Raw genomic sequence first — 14,515 nt, forward strand, 5'->3', positions numbered from 1 at the left:
CTCTTGGACTTCAGTCTATGAAGTGAAAAATGTTAATTAGGCTTACCTGCAAAATAGCAAATTTTACGCTAAGCCTCTTCTGTGCATGAATTCTGTTGTGAACATGAATGTACGCTGTGCTGTCATTATTAATTTTTTATCTGTACCAACAGTGAAGCGTACTCGAGCAGCTTAGATGGCACAGTGATCGCTTGGAACATCAACACTCTGAAAGTTAACCGTGCGTTTCAGCTGCCCTGCCAGAACCTCACTTCTCTCAAACTTCATAACGACCAGCTGTGGTGCTGTAAGTTCATTACTCTAACAATTAACTTTTTTTTTAAATCTTCACACGATACGCTGTTTTATTAGGCAGAACAATCCATTAATCTCAAACACTGACTTTTCAGTATGTGATATTCTTTCCACTTGGTCTGTTTAAGCAGTCTTCAGCGGGTAAGGCTTCCAAAACACTTTCATAGTTGGCTAGCTCGGATTTCTCCTAAAGGTATTATCCTTACTGCAGGATATGAGTCCTTGCTACACCCTGTTTGTCTGCCCTTCCCTGTAAATTGGAATGAAAAGCTTTGAAAAAGCCCTTTTAAAGTCTAGAGTGACAATGATGTTTGCAAATTCCATTTGATATTTTGGCTAGATTTGATGTTATTGGTCTGACTTGGTAATCCTCATGCCTGCCTTCTGGCCCTGAACCTGTCATCCCCTCTGCAGAAGCCTAGATAAATAAAGGCAGGATTTATGTTTGGGTAAAGGATTATCTCCTAATACCCCTTTAGATCTCCTATTGTAAAGGAGTTTGGTTTTTCTCCTCGCAGTGTTTTTGGATTCCTAACAGGTGTTTGTGCTACAGAATGGTAACCAGAGTTTAGAGAAAGGACAGATGTAAAAAATAGATGCTATAAAAAAGAGGAAGAAGAACCTCCAAGATTTCACTGTTGATTTGAGAAACAAGGCAGCTGTTAGATGCATCTGCTTTATTTTGCCTCTTTTCCCCCTGCTTTGTGGCTGTGGAAGAAGCAGGCACTTCTGCTAACAGCACTTTCCCTTTCATATTGAAGGTACTGGAAGTTGCATACTCGTTATGTCAACTTATGAATTTCGACTGCAGATGAAAATTGATTGCCACTTGAAGGATTTGTGTTCATATTTCCTCTGCTTCCAGCTTTTTCCTGAGGTACTAAATTTGAATTGGTAGTCATGCTGTCTCCACACCACATTATGTGGTGTTACAAGCGAAAATATAATTACTTATCACATTATGCTTCCTGTCAGCAGTGCTGTTAAACACAACTTTCTGTCCTTTAGAGAAATGAAGTGTGGGCATCGTATTCAGGGAGCAGTGACCTGTATATTTGGAACACCAAAGACTTCACAAGCACGCCCCAAAAAATTCATCTTCAGGATTGCTCTGAGATCACCTGCATGATCCAAGTTAAAAACCAGGTGGGAGACATTTGGACTGTTCTTACACGTGGAATTCTTGTGGAAGGGAAGTTTAGGTCCCTTGATATTTAATCTAAAGGCTCCTGCAACTGAGTTTTGGAAGAAAATGTTAATAGACAAACAATGAGAAAATGAGAAAAGCTAACCTGTAAATTAGAGGGTTGTTTGGAAAGCCATATCATTAAGGGCTCTTTTGCTCTACTTTGAACTTTGCTCCTTTTCTCTTTAACTCATTCCTCACTCAACTCCACCTTAACTAACCTTGATATCAAAGAAACAACTGGAAGATATCCCTGTGTGCTCCATCTCCTGACCCTGAGTGTTCAAACACCATCTTCCAGACTGCCCCTGTTGTCCAAGCTTGTCACCGTGCCTGGAGCACCCATGCTCCTCTTCCTCACAGCTCTGCAGTTAAACTCACTCACTCTCCTCAGATCTTGTTGAGGGGTACTAAACAAGAAATAAATGGATGTATTTCTTCCTCAGTCTCATCTGTTTTTGGACCTGAATTCTGTAAATCTGATTCCATCTTGAATTTGCAGGTTTGGCAGCTTCCTGGAGCAGCAGGTTCCAGAAGTTCACTGCCAGCTGTATAAAGAGAAGTGCTTTCTTCTGCATGAAACTGAACTCTTTCTAGTTTCCACACGGGGCCCTTACTTCTCTAGTTGTGGGATTCGTTGAAAAATAGTTCTACATTCTCCTTCTACATTCTCATCTGCACTCTTGTGATTTTTTTTTTTGTCAGAAGCCCAGCTGACTTGCTCCCAATAGATAATATTAACAAATACTCTGTATTAATGCTCACCACCAGTAAGAATTTCTTCATTTACTCAGTGATTTTATCCCCTGTGATGATCTCTGCTGTCTTTCCAGGGATGGAAGTCAGACTTGTTAGCCTGATTATTTTATTTTTCCTAAGGATGCTCTTCAGGACCCCTTTCTTTGTAGGGAAAACCATGAATCCAATAAATACATACATGGGAGATTCTCAGTGTTCCCTTCTTCCAGCTTAGCAAGACAGAACCCTCACTTTATTCTCACGGCATGCAAAACTCCTGTCTCAGCTGTGTCCTAGAACAAAATCTATCAAAAAGCATTATTCTGTTATGTTTTTCTTCCAGATGTGGGTTGGCAGCAGCGGAACATCCCAGGGCAAAACCAAAGGGAAGATCTACGTGGTCAGCACTGAGAAGAAGAGCGTGGAGAAGGAGTTGGTTGGGCACGCTGACACAGTAAAGGCGCTTTGCTCGGCAGAGGACAGATACGTCCTCAGTGGTGCTGGAAAGGAGGAAGGGAAAATCGCAATCTGGAAGGTCGAGTAGTTCAGCTTTCCAAAATACAAAAAGGCAAATTCAGCGTGCCTGCCTGTGCTGGAAGAAGACCTCCGGCTTTGTTTACCGTAGCGTTTTGCATTTATTTCAACCAGCCGTCAGTGTTATTTTTGTATTTATTGAGTTATTTTTCGGAGCTACGTTGTTGTAGAAAATCAGACTAGAAGCGAATCTCACCTTGCACCTTGAATTGCACCTGCACGTTGGGTAAAGAAATGGAAATGTGAATAGCGGGGCCACGGGCTTTCAACTTCCCCTATTTTGGTGTGAAGGATCGGAGCTGGAGGCCGGACCCCGTGGTGTGGGCTGCACTGAGTGAGCCAAAGCTAGCGGAGGATCAGCTTGGTAATTCCACAGGGATGTTTTCTCAGCGATGCACGGATTACCTTAAAAACTCACAAAAAAATGGCCTTACAGCCTGTAATAGCTGGAAAAGTTCACAGGAGGGAAAAAAACACAGAACCCAATCTCTCCAAAAAAAAAAAAAAAGCAACAAAACCCCAAACAAAGCACCCAAATGTGTTAATTTGATTTATTGAGTTACTGTAAATGCCCGGTACCTTTCTGAACCAGCAGATTTAGGTGGGAGGGCCGTCTGCTACTGCCGTGTGTATATTTATGGTGCTGTTATTTAAAAGGTATGTCCAGGCGGCCTCTCCCTGATAGCACTGAAAGCTTCCTGCTGGCAAAGCAAGATACTTCGGTAGTCTCCATAAGGTTTTACTTCTTAAACCTGTTCTTCCTGTAAAAACAATGCAGTTGATACTTGTAACACTTCATGCAACTGATTTTTTTTCATTTGAAGCACTTAATACATGCAGCAGTTTATTATTAGTAGTTTATTCAAAGAAAGTGTGTCGGACTTCCTTTTGGAAGCAACCTTTTAGTTGCCTTGCAGACAAATCTCTGCCAGCCCTCTCTTCGGTCACCCTTTCTGTAAGCAGAGGAGCTGCTGTTATTTAATGGAGAACCTGCTTAATTTAATGTAATTTTATTTAAGTTCTGCAAAGTCATCAAACTACTCCTTAATTACTGGAGTGGGCACCATCAGATTGCAGTCAAAGGGATTCTTTCAAGCAGCATTCCCTGATCTCTTCCTGAGTTTTTTTTTTTTTTTTCCCCATTGGTAACAAAATCATCTTCAAGTAAAACAAGAAATCCTTGCAGAATAATTTTATTTGTGTCACTAGAGTGGAAGACAATATTTAAATTATTGTAAATAGAAGGAAAAATATGGGCTGCTACTTTTTTAACAAGTGTAAACTGAAACAGTGAAGTGTAAACTACTGTAGATGTACTTCATGTAATACTTCTGACTTTCGATGTACTGACAAATGGTTTTATCATGTGATGGCAATTGTAATTTTATCTTTTTAGTATTTTTTTTTCAATTTAAGACTATTAAACACTATATTGATACTCCAGACTGGCTTTATGTCTTGTTCTTTCTCCTGTTTAACTTTTTTTTATAAATATTTAAATTATTGATAAACCAGAAAGAGGTGCTGCGTCCTGCCAGCCTGTGTTACAGACAGCTGCTATTTCTGGTCTCACTTGCCCAGAGAGGCTTTGGCTCCTCTCTGCCTGTCTCCCTTCAGTTTAACCCCAAATAATTGCCTTCCAGAAGGGACATGGAGACCTTCTGAGCTCTAGGAAGCCCCTTTGAGGAGTGGAGCTGCAGCAGGGCCCTGTCTGAGCACACTCAGTGGCTCTTTAGCCCCGTGCTGGGGCTGCTCAGCTGTGCCGTGCAGCTTTCAGCTCACCTCTTCCACTTCTTGGAAAGATTCCTTGTTTTTTTTTTTTTTTTTTTTGGAAGCCGGCTGCGGTTCAGGGCTAACTTTCGGTCTGTTCCTTCCTGCAGTTGATGATTCAAGCCGAGGGATGGCAGCAGTTCCTTCTGGAAGTAACCCACAGGAGCTGCAGCGATGGGAGCTCCGGCTGCGAGCAGGTCAGAGGCCGCGCGGGGGCTGAGGATGAGGTGGGGAGCGCTGGGTGGAGGCTGCAGGGGTCCCTGCAGGTCCCTGCCTTGCCCCAGCCCCAGCTTTTGGCCCACTTTTTCCTGCTGCAGCCCCTTTAGGGCCAGGGCCAGCAGGGTCTCACACCCCATGGAAGCAGAGGAGAGGCAGGTGAAGGAGGGAGGAAGCTGTCCCCTGAGCTGCTTTGCCCTTGTAGCTCTCAATATTGGCATTTGTTGGCTTAGAAGGTGGCTGCCACCCCTCGCCTCCTCTGCCTGGGAATGCAAAGCCCTGAGAGCAACCAGCAAAAAAAAAACAGGCGTGCACCTCACCCAGGCTGCAGCACATTGCTCCTCCATGGGTATTCCCTCCTGCAAACATCACAAAACGTCACAAATACACCCCCACCCTACAAACAACACAGGAACGCGAGCCCCAAACTCTTACTGAAATGTTTATTAAGATCGAACTTCAGAACAACAGATCGGAACACAACGGCTCGTGAAGTAGAATAGCTCTTAATTGATTTTTTTGTTGTTGTCATTGTTTTCTACGCGTAAATGAAAAAAAAATAAATCGAGATTATACAAAAAGAACAGAAAGTGCAGAACACAATAAAACAGTTCTCATGCAACAAATCTTTTTGTTTTCTTTTTTTGACCTTAAAACAGAAAATAAGCTCAACAGTGTAGAAATAAAAAACATACATACATTATGCCGTCTATGCACTCAAACATTCATCTGTGACATTACTTTTCTTTATCCCTTTTTCCTCATAAAACTTAACATTATGTGTTTAACACATGCTTATAAACATTGCTAAACTCAGCAAGAGCTATTATAGTGCCCCAACTTAATAAGTTGATAAAAAAGTAGTTGTCATATGGCCAGTTCACAAAGGAACTAAATATTCTCTTTTTATTTTTATTTTTTTTTCCGCTATGAGATGCCTATATGCAGCTTTCTATTAATATGAGGCATTTTAAAGAAGCTGGTCATTTGGCTACCAAAAGGGCTTAGTGTTCATGTTACATCCGAAAGAAAATCATCATTGGGAACTGCCAATGTGGTAAGAGAGAAGTCTACCTGGTTTTGGGGCTGTTTACTACAATTTGGCTATCGCTGAGGATTGAATAGGTGCGGGCGATGCCTGGCTGAGCAAGGCAATGCTCCTTGAGCTCCACCCACAACTCTGAAATTTCGGAAATGTCAGAAAATTTCAGAACGTGGTAGAATATGTCAAAATGAACCCATGTCCGGGCTTTTCTGTAAAGCTTTAGCAGGTTGTAACCGTGCCAAAAGCCTTTGAATTTGAGAAGAAAAATGAATTTGAGAAGAAATTTGAAAACATTCTCTTTTTTTTGGGGGTGTAAATGCTTGCCACTAAACTACTGTAATTTCGGTCAATGTCGGAGTGCCCGTGTTTCCCTGTGCGAGGCTGAAAGCCTGAGCCCCTTGATTATTATCTAACACCCTTTCTAACTGGCCAGGCTGCTGAAACCAAAGAGGCTGCTGCAGCTCGCCTCTTGTTCTGGATGCAACATGAGAAACAGAAAACTTTGGGTAGCTCCCCTGGTTTTAAAATGACCACTTTTTCAACGCGCTTTACAAACGTTCAGCTTTGTCGCTTAAGAATAACAGCTAGAGGACTCTCTGTAACCATAAAAGTTTCTGCAAAGAAAAATAAAATTTGGTATTTCTTCTACACAGTCATTAACAACATTTCTGTGCAACATTTGGTGTTCATTAACATTTATTTGGCCTATGAAAAGGAAACGAGGACAAAACAGCTGCAAAGAAAACCGACTTCTCTTTCACAATAGATACTTCAGATGCCGAAGCTGCTACATGTGCTTGGAGTAGCATGCAGGAGTTTACTTAGTGATTTAAATAAGGTCTATACGTGTAGCCGAGCTCGTCGCGTAGCGGGCGAGGACGAGGGAAAAGCTGGAAGAACTCAGTTGAAAACCTTGCTGAGTACAGTCGCCTTGGGCTCCCGAGGTGAGGGGAAAAGGACAGCGCGTTTCAGGGAGCGCTAACCTCTGCTGGATTTACTGGCTTCCTCCCTCCAGATGATGAACAACCCGCAGCTTGCCGTGCCTGCTTAGTGCTAGCGCTCCAAAACGACCGGAGTCGTGTTCCGAAAAGGCTATGTAGGTAATAAATCTCTATGATCGTCGTCTAACCAGCAGGAAGGGAAACATTCCTAAGAAATTATTGCTTCTGGAATCTCAAATTGCCAGCCGCAAGCGGTTCAGACCCGACTGGGCTCTTGCGATAACCCAGCGGTGCAAAATCCTTGCTATGCCTTGCTGAGCGCATCGCTTGGAGCTTCTCTGCCTCCCCGTGGCTATCCCTACCCACGCGCAGCTCACCGACCACAAAGTCCTCACGAAACACTCAAGAAACTGAGCACTGATGGTGCCTGATGCAGAGGTGCTGGAGGTCAGAAAGGCCGCAGCAAAACATTAAATTTTTTACAGTATAGAGCGACTCGGAATGAAACCACTGCGCCTCAAGACAACTGCATGAAGGTCCCAGGACATGGAGCACGCAGGATGAGCTCGTACAGTAATACCAGCAAACAAAAATGACACTTACTATCACCAGGAATAAAAAACAAAGCCCCCTCAACTCTCTCTTCTGTAATAAAGACATAAAACCATACTAGTTTAGCTTTGAATTGTGACAAAACCCATCTTTTCTGTATCAAAATAAAGGTAAGGGACACATCTAGACACAAACGAGTGCCCACTCTACCCTGAGCAGTGCTGGGGCTAAGAAAACTCTCAGAAATTCCAGAAAAAAGCATTTATCTCTCTGACAGATGTCAGAAACCATCGCTGGCGAGCACGCTGGAAGTCAGCGCGGTGGTTTCACGGCCTGGCCGAGGTACAGGAGGAGATACTTTGGCAGGGGCTGCCCCCAGTTAATTCTTCTGGCAACACTACAAATACTTCAGCCTGTTTACAATGGGTAATTATTTCCTTTGGCTTTAGAGGGCAGTGAAATAGAGCTTCCTGCTCCAAGGCGCTGTGCGTATTTCTGCGTCGTGAAGGGTAATTAAAGAACCCCATAGCCAATCCCAAATCTGGCTTTTAACGTCCAATTCTTTGAAACGAGGCTCAGCAAAACGCTGCCTGGGACAAACCGGCCCTGCTCTGCCTGCGACTGAACCCCCCCCGGGCTGGAAATGTCGTTCTCCCTCCTCACTGCTCACCCCGGCCGAGAAAGCTAAATAAAAGAGTGTGACCTCACCCCCAAAACTATTTTGCGTTCCCTGTGCAAGAAATCTTGGCTTACAAAGGTGCTGCCTGGAGCAACGCCGGGCTGAAGCTACATTCACAATCACCGAAACCACGACTGGGGGGGAAACGGGGGAAGGCTGGCGCTGACCAGAAGATTTTCAGCAGGTTTTCAAAGTGTAGAAGAACCTTTTGAGAAGTAGAGACTGAAATAAGGAGCGTTCGACAGTGTTCATTGAACCGAAAGCAGAATCTTCAAGGAGTTTTCAAAATAAAATATTAAAGCCGCTTTAAAACGCCTAACTCAGTTTGTATTTTACATGAATGCCAGTTATAGGGTGAAATACAGCTCTGTTAGATAGGAATATCACCAGAATATATTAAATGTAACTGAGATGATCAAATTCACGGCAGAAGGTCAGTTAAAGCGTTTCTCACAACTGATTGCTTCAGTAAGGTCTCGTGTTTTTCAGTAGTACTACTCCCCTGTCCGAACACAGTTCACAGTATGTGTCCTAAATAAAAAAAAAAAATCACCTTAAAGAAAAAAAAAAAAAAAGACTTTTTTGAGACATTTGAGAAAAAAAATAATAAAAGTCCTGTGCGATTACACGACATCGTCACCCTTGCCAGCATAAGGACGTCGGCGCTGCCCGAAAGCCTTCAGCTGGAAACCACACCAGGAATTGGTCGGTGATGCCAGCCGAGACCGCACGTCGACTTCGAAGATACCAAAAGAAACATTTCTTAAATACATCGACAATTCAAGTAATTTGTTAAAAACTGCTTCTCATTTGGAAATATATATATATAGATTTTTTTTTTTCTTTTGACTGACTATATTGCAGCATGATTTCCACATGCAGGTTTAAAGGACTGTAGTAGAAGAAGTTTGAGGCAGCAGGAATCTTACGAGGAGCTGTGTGAGTCGGCTGCTTAGCCCACGGATGGGCTGCAACCCGTAGGTCCACGTGAAAATGGGTCAACAGCATCACAAACGCTTCTCAGAAGACGACGGGTGGAAGTTGGGGTCCTGAAGTTGCTTTAAACGGCTGCCGGATCTCTGAGTTTCGTCTGCCCATGGACTGGGGAACTGCCAGCGATCCCGATCAGGTTTTAAATCGGATTAGCACAGCTCTTTGAAGCTCTTCACAGCAAATGTCTTTGCACCGTGGCTACATCCTGAATCAAGGAAGGGGGCGCGGAGGTTGCGCTGATGGAATTGGAGCAGCTCGGGAGAGCTCCAGCCTACAAGTCCTCCGACAAACGGCCTGGAACAGCAACACATGCTAGTGGGTTGGATTTTAAGGCCTAAAAACTGTTTCTGACACGGATTTTTACACAACCAGATGATGCCACAAAGTCACAGAGGTAGGCCTGACACTGTGCCCTTTCCCTGGCTGCTGCCTTCCCAGCCGGGGGGTTAAAGGATCAGAAAAAGTGCAATTCAGCAACGGCTTTCCTTTCCCCACGGGTGACAACTCGCACGCCCCATCCCACCAAGCTGACCCCACAGATGACCCTTCCCCACGGCAGCTTCATCCAGAGACGATTGGGTTTAAACGCCGAGAACACCCCAGAGCTCACGGGCACACCAAACTCCCAGCAAGAAATTGTCACAGCGTTATTTCCAAAGACATTCACAAAGCTCAGCACTCGTGACAAAAACCCGCGAGCGCCGGCCGCCTCTCCCAGCCGCTGCTCCTTCCACCTCTGCTTCACATCACGCACCCAATGCCACCCGCCTGGGCCAAGCAGCAGACGTGGGAGCAGCTGGTGGACTTATGACCAAAAGGACTCACAGCAGTTTCTTAGAAACCGCAGCAATTGCTTCTTTTTTTTTGTGAAAATAAAACTATTCTGTAGTAATTGCACGAACGAAAATACGAAATCTAAAATTCATGTTAAAGAACTGTAGCTGTCAGACCAATAATACGCTCCTGAAAAAAAAAACTGGTCAAGGTGTCAAAGCGTTGGATTCAGTTACTGCACTAGTGAAATCTGAAATGTTCAGACAAAAAAAAATGGCAAGAGACTAGAAGTCGAGATAGCTTCCATTTTGAGTTAGTTTAAAAACAGCAGAAAACTTATTTTTTCTAACTGCTAATCGTATACACTGTGAGTCTCATGCAGATTAATAAAACTTATTTGAAATCTAAATGTATTTGCAATAAAAAAGTGTTCAGAAATGACATTTCTAAGTTGTAGAGAAAGCAATTAGCATCATAGCTACCTGTTCAAACCTAGAGTAAGGACTACAGAATTTCATTTACATTTTTGCATGAAACTGCCTGTTCTTCTGCAATTTTAGCTACAAGTAGTGAAGATCCTAATTCGTTTTCCTGGAAAAAAACAAAAAAAAAAAGAAAAGAAAGTTCTTGATCCTGCACCTGCACTCCCTGGAATGTGGTGAAGCCTCACACGGCTGACTCGCCCTCCAGCTCCGACGCGGCGGTGCCCTTGCGCGTGAGCTTCAGCACGGTCGGCTTCTCCGCGCTCGTGCTGCTGCCCTCGGCGGTCTCTGGAGGACCCAGTCCTTTCTGCTCTTCCTTCGGCTCTTCGTTGACCTCGGGGTATATCACCAAGAAGGTGGCTGTCAAAAAGCCCAGGAAGGATCCCACCGAAGCCACCATGGGAATGACTCTGACCGTGCCAACCACGTCCACCACGCCACCGAGGGCGGAGGCCACGAGGATCTGGGAGATGTAAACCTGACACGACAGAATGGCACAGTCGATGCCGAATCCTCGCTTGGAGTTCCCGGGGCTGTGGTGAATGTACTGGGAAGAGACAAGGAACGTGTTAGGAGGCAAAGCAAAGCAGGAAAGCAAACATTTAGATGGGTATCTTCCTCAATATCTCAGCCACGTGGTCAATTTTATGCCACGTCCAAAGCAACAAATTCCTTATCTCCTTATCAAAGCCTCCTCACCTTACCCTGAGGTAGATATTTACCTAGCGTGACTTTGGCTCCAGGATAAGGTTTCATAAAAAAATCGACACGGAACCATTGGTGAAAATTATTTCTGTGATTTTAAACCAGGAATCTCCCTTCCAGTCCCAGCACAGAAACGTGTTATGATAAATAATCCTCGTGTCATCTGTAAGCCAAACGTCACAGTGCTAAAAACTGGGCAGGAAAGCTGTCCTCATTGCCAGCAGCATCATGTTGCCTTCCATCTCCTCAAACCCTGAGCTGCAGATCCAGGCTCACCTCAATATCTAAGGCTGCCAAGAACCTAACTAATGCTACCATAACAGTGGCAACCACCATGTAGATAATAAATACTCTAATCATTATTTCCTCTCTCTTTATCTACCCACATGCATGCAAATCCTTTCATATCTCTGCACAGAGATATGCAATCCTTTCATATAACTGCACAGAACTGTAGGGGTTGGAAGGGACCTCAAGAGATCATCGGGTCCAACCCCCGTGCCAAAGCAGGTTCCCTAGAGCAGATAAATGCTCTGCCTTGATCAAAGTACTCCACGTACCTCTTTAATATCGTGGTATTGTCCCAGAAGCGCGTAGGGGCAGTAGGAGATGCTCATGGAGACTATTCCCATTGTGCTGATCATGATCATGGTGACGTACACGTTGGGGAACATCGCCATCACTGCAGTGCCCAGAGAAAAACCCAGTGTGCCCAGGATGTAGATCACCTTTATGCTAAGGTCGTAGTTGTCCAAGTATTTCTGCAACAAGGCTGCAACAGATCAAGAATAAAACAAACACCAGCTTATTTGGTGAGCTTTTATGGTATTGACATGGCCGGGGCAGCTCGATATGCTTTTTAGGATTTGGATGCTGACTGCATATTTGGCAAGGCGTAGCAGCACTGCTCAGCCCTCGCTGGGAAAAGGACGTATTGCTGCTTCAGAGAGGAACTAACGAGCTCAGGGACTTGCCTACAGCCCTGCTACGAGCCTGCAGCAGAATTCAATAACGTGAAACTCAATCAGTCCACTCAGTGGAAGTCCATTCATTGTTATCTATTTATTAAACATCATCGATGCGGCTGTACTCTGAGCACAGAGCTCTTTCTAATGCAAACGCATTTGCTAGATGAAATGATCAGATGATTGAAGTTTTCAGCCGTATTTCAGCTTGTGTAAAACTTTCATTTTAAAACAGTCTTCGGAGAACCCTTTTTATACAGGCTTGAATCTTCTAACAAGCAAAATTTTAGTTTCCTGATGATAAATGCCATTTAAAAATGGTATCATTTTGTGCTTGATACCATTTAACTCATCTATTCATATTTCTACCTCTATATTTTTAGGATTTTTTTAAAAATCTCTCCCCTTACAACCACCCAAAGTGCTTTTCAAATGTATTTTTCGCTCCAAAAGAGGGGGTAGATGCTAATTGAAGCGAAACCATTTTTATCTTGCAGTGCATCGATGAGGTGCGTTCCAGTGTCTGGCTGTGCAGTCTCTTACCTGAACAAACGGCAGCAGTAGCAGCATAAATCACCAGCCCCCAGCATCCCATCTGAACCCCCGCGTTGTAGGCATGTAACTCCGTTGAATTGGAAGGGGCCTGTGCCAAACGCAAAGAGAAAGACATTTGGTGAGCACACCTCAGAAAGAAAACAAGCAGCTCCAAGCGGGTCTGCACATGGGAACTCCTCTCTTACCTTTGGATCGCCCTGAAAAATGACCTGGCCCATGAAATCCGTGTAGAACACAGCTTCAGCAATGATCGAGAACCACGTTAAGAGGTGACAAACGCACAGTCTCAGCAGCTCCTTTGGCATCTTCAGCATCGACAACCACAAAAGCCTGACGGTGGTTTCGGTTTCCCCTTCCTCGCTCTCGGTGTCTCCGCTCGAGTTCGTCGCGCCGCTCTGGTTCCTGTGCCGGTAGCGCTGCCGCTGCCGCTTCTGCATGTCGTAGATGTCATTCATGCTGCGCGAGGACTTGATCAAGACGATGGCGTTGGCTCGGCGGAAGCGGTAGCGGTGCGAGCCGATTTTGCCGTAGTAGGAGAAGGTGTAGGAGGGCTGCCGGTAGAACATGTGCCTCCGCCTCCGCATGGAGTTGGAAGTGCTGGACTGCTTCATGCCTATTCGGGCGTGGCCGTTGAGGAAGTCTTTCCGCAGGGAGCCGTTCGCGTTCGGGACTTTGTCTTCGTTCAAGCGGTTATCGAGCAACATCTCCTCCTCCTTCTCGTTGTCCCTGAGGAAAGGAGCGAGGTGGTTCAGTTTGGACTTCATCATCTCCTGGCTGGTGTTGTGGGGGGTGTTTGGATACGAAGTGTCCTGAAAAATGGAGGGCTCGATGTCATGCAGGAAAAGCAGCTCCGATTCGATTTCCAAGGTGGCGTCGGGCATGTGCAGAACGGAGTCGCTCTTACTCCTCACGATGTTCACCTCCAGGAACTCCATGTTGAGATCGTGCTCGGACTGCACCTCGTCGTGGAACATCGAGGTTCCGTACGGCTCCTCCTCGCTGATCACGTTCAGCCGATTCAGAGGGGGGAGGCTGCCGCTGAATTTGACACTCGAGAGGGTGTCTCCTTCATCGTCGATCCTGTCCTGCTGAGGGTTATATTGCTCTTCTTCAATGCTAAAAAGGTGGAGAGCAACGGAGACTGAGAAAATAATGGCTGCGAAGAAGAAAAGGACTTGCTCTTGAGATTTAAAAATAACACCCAAGAAGGTCTGCGTCCAGTCCAGCCCTCCTAACATATAACCGATTGCTCCTCCGAGACCTGTGGAAGAGAAAACGGAGGTATGGCAATAAGCACTGGCAAAAAAGCACCTTAAACCCAACAGACAAGTTGCTTACATCAGAAAACTTCAACAAAATTTAAATGAAATGAGTTTTAAATGAGTTTAAATGAGTTTTTGGCTCACAATGTGAGGAAATATCTGATAGGGCTATTTCTTTGGGAAATTGCTTTCTCTGGGACACATACTCTAGCTCTGGACAACCTGAGGGCTGCAGGACTAATTGCTGCTGCCCTTACAGTTTCCATGCATCCATAAAGACAAGGAGGAGTAAATAAATAAGACGTGTTTGTGCAAAGCTCTTTTTTGGGGCTGTACAGCTGCTACTGTATGGGATAAAGGCTGTTGCTCCCTTAGCCTCAGAAGGGATGGAGTGCCCGAAGGGTGCATGTTTGGGGAAAAGTGGTAAATAAAAGAAGGACTGCAAGTGTTTGGAGGATACATCTTTGGATTCATGTCTTAAAATGAGTGTATACTGCGGCTGAAAGGTGCAGCAGTAACTCTGCTCCTCAGTCTGTAGCTCACTGCCCTTTTCTCACACAGGTTTACGCATACAAGGTTCATTACCAACTATGGCACTTGGGGAAAAAGAACATAAACCTACGTTCAAGTAACAGACTCACTGCAGTTTGCTACTGTTCAGTTTTGTCTACTCAGCAGATAGCACCAAATGCTGAAAGCCCTCATTTTAACCAAGTGGTTTAAAAATTTTATAATGCTGACCACCAACTCATTGCTTTATGCCACTAGGTAAGTGCACTTTGCATTTGTATTTCATACTCTGTAAATAATTTTTCTATTCTCTG

General features: G+C 44.6%; 2 protein-coding genes across 9 annotated transcripts in view; one reads left to right on the forward strand and one right to left on the reverse strand.

Annotated features, from left to right (window-relative positions):
• The window catches only part of DENND3 (DENN domain containing 3), a 33,233-nt gene extending 28,939 nt beyond the window's left edge, over window positions 1-4,294 (forward strand). Inside the window, exons 20-23 of the mRNA XM_082753028.1 lie at window positions 153-286; window positions 1,056-1,171; window positions 1,303-1,440; window positions 2,562-4,294. Of these exons, the coding sequence (XP_082609154.1) occupies window positions 153-286; window positions 1,056-1,171; window positions 1,303-1,440; window positions 2,562-2,762 (589 nt within the window). The 3' untranslated portion in view covers window positions 2,763-4,294. The remainder of the gene's footprint in view (window positions 1-152; window positions 287-1,055; window positions 1,172-1,302; window positions 1,441-2,561) is intronic.
• An 879-nt stretch (window positions 4,295-5,173) lies between these two features.
• The window catches only part of SLC45A4 (solute carrier family 45 member 4), a 50,209-nt gene continuing 40,867 nt past the window's right edge, over window positions 5,174-14,515 (reverse strand). For all 8 annotated transcript variants that reach the window (XM_082755048.1, XM_082755045.1, XM_082755046.1 and 5 more), the window contains 4 exons: window positions 12,615-13,690; window positions 12,418-12,517; window positions 11,470-11,681; window positions 5,174-10,751 (listed from right to left, as the gene is read on the reverse strand). In XM_082755048.1, the coding sequence (XP_082611174.1) occupies window positions 10,389-10,751; window positions 11,470-11,681; window positions 12,418-12,517; window positions 12,615-13,690 (1,751 nt within the window). In that variant the 3' untranslated portion in view covers window positions 5,174-10,388. The remainder of the gene's footprint in view (window positions 10,752-11,469; window positions 11,682-12,417; window positions 12,518-12,614; window positions 13,691-14,515) is intronic.

This window comes from Aythya marila (genome assembly GCF_965140915.1).
Source record: "Aythya marila genome assembly, chromosome: 2".
In the NCBI taxonomy this organism is placed as follows: Eukaryota; Metazoa; Chordata; class Aves; order Anseriformes; family Anatidae; genus Aythya; species Aythya marila.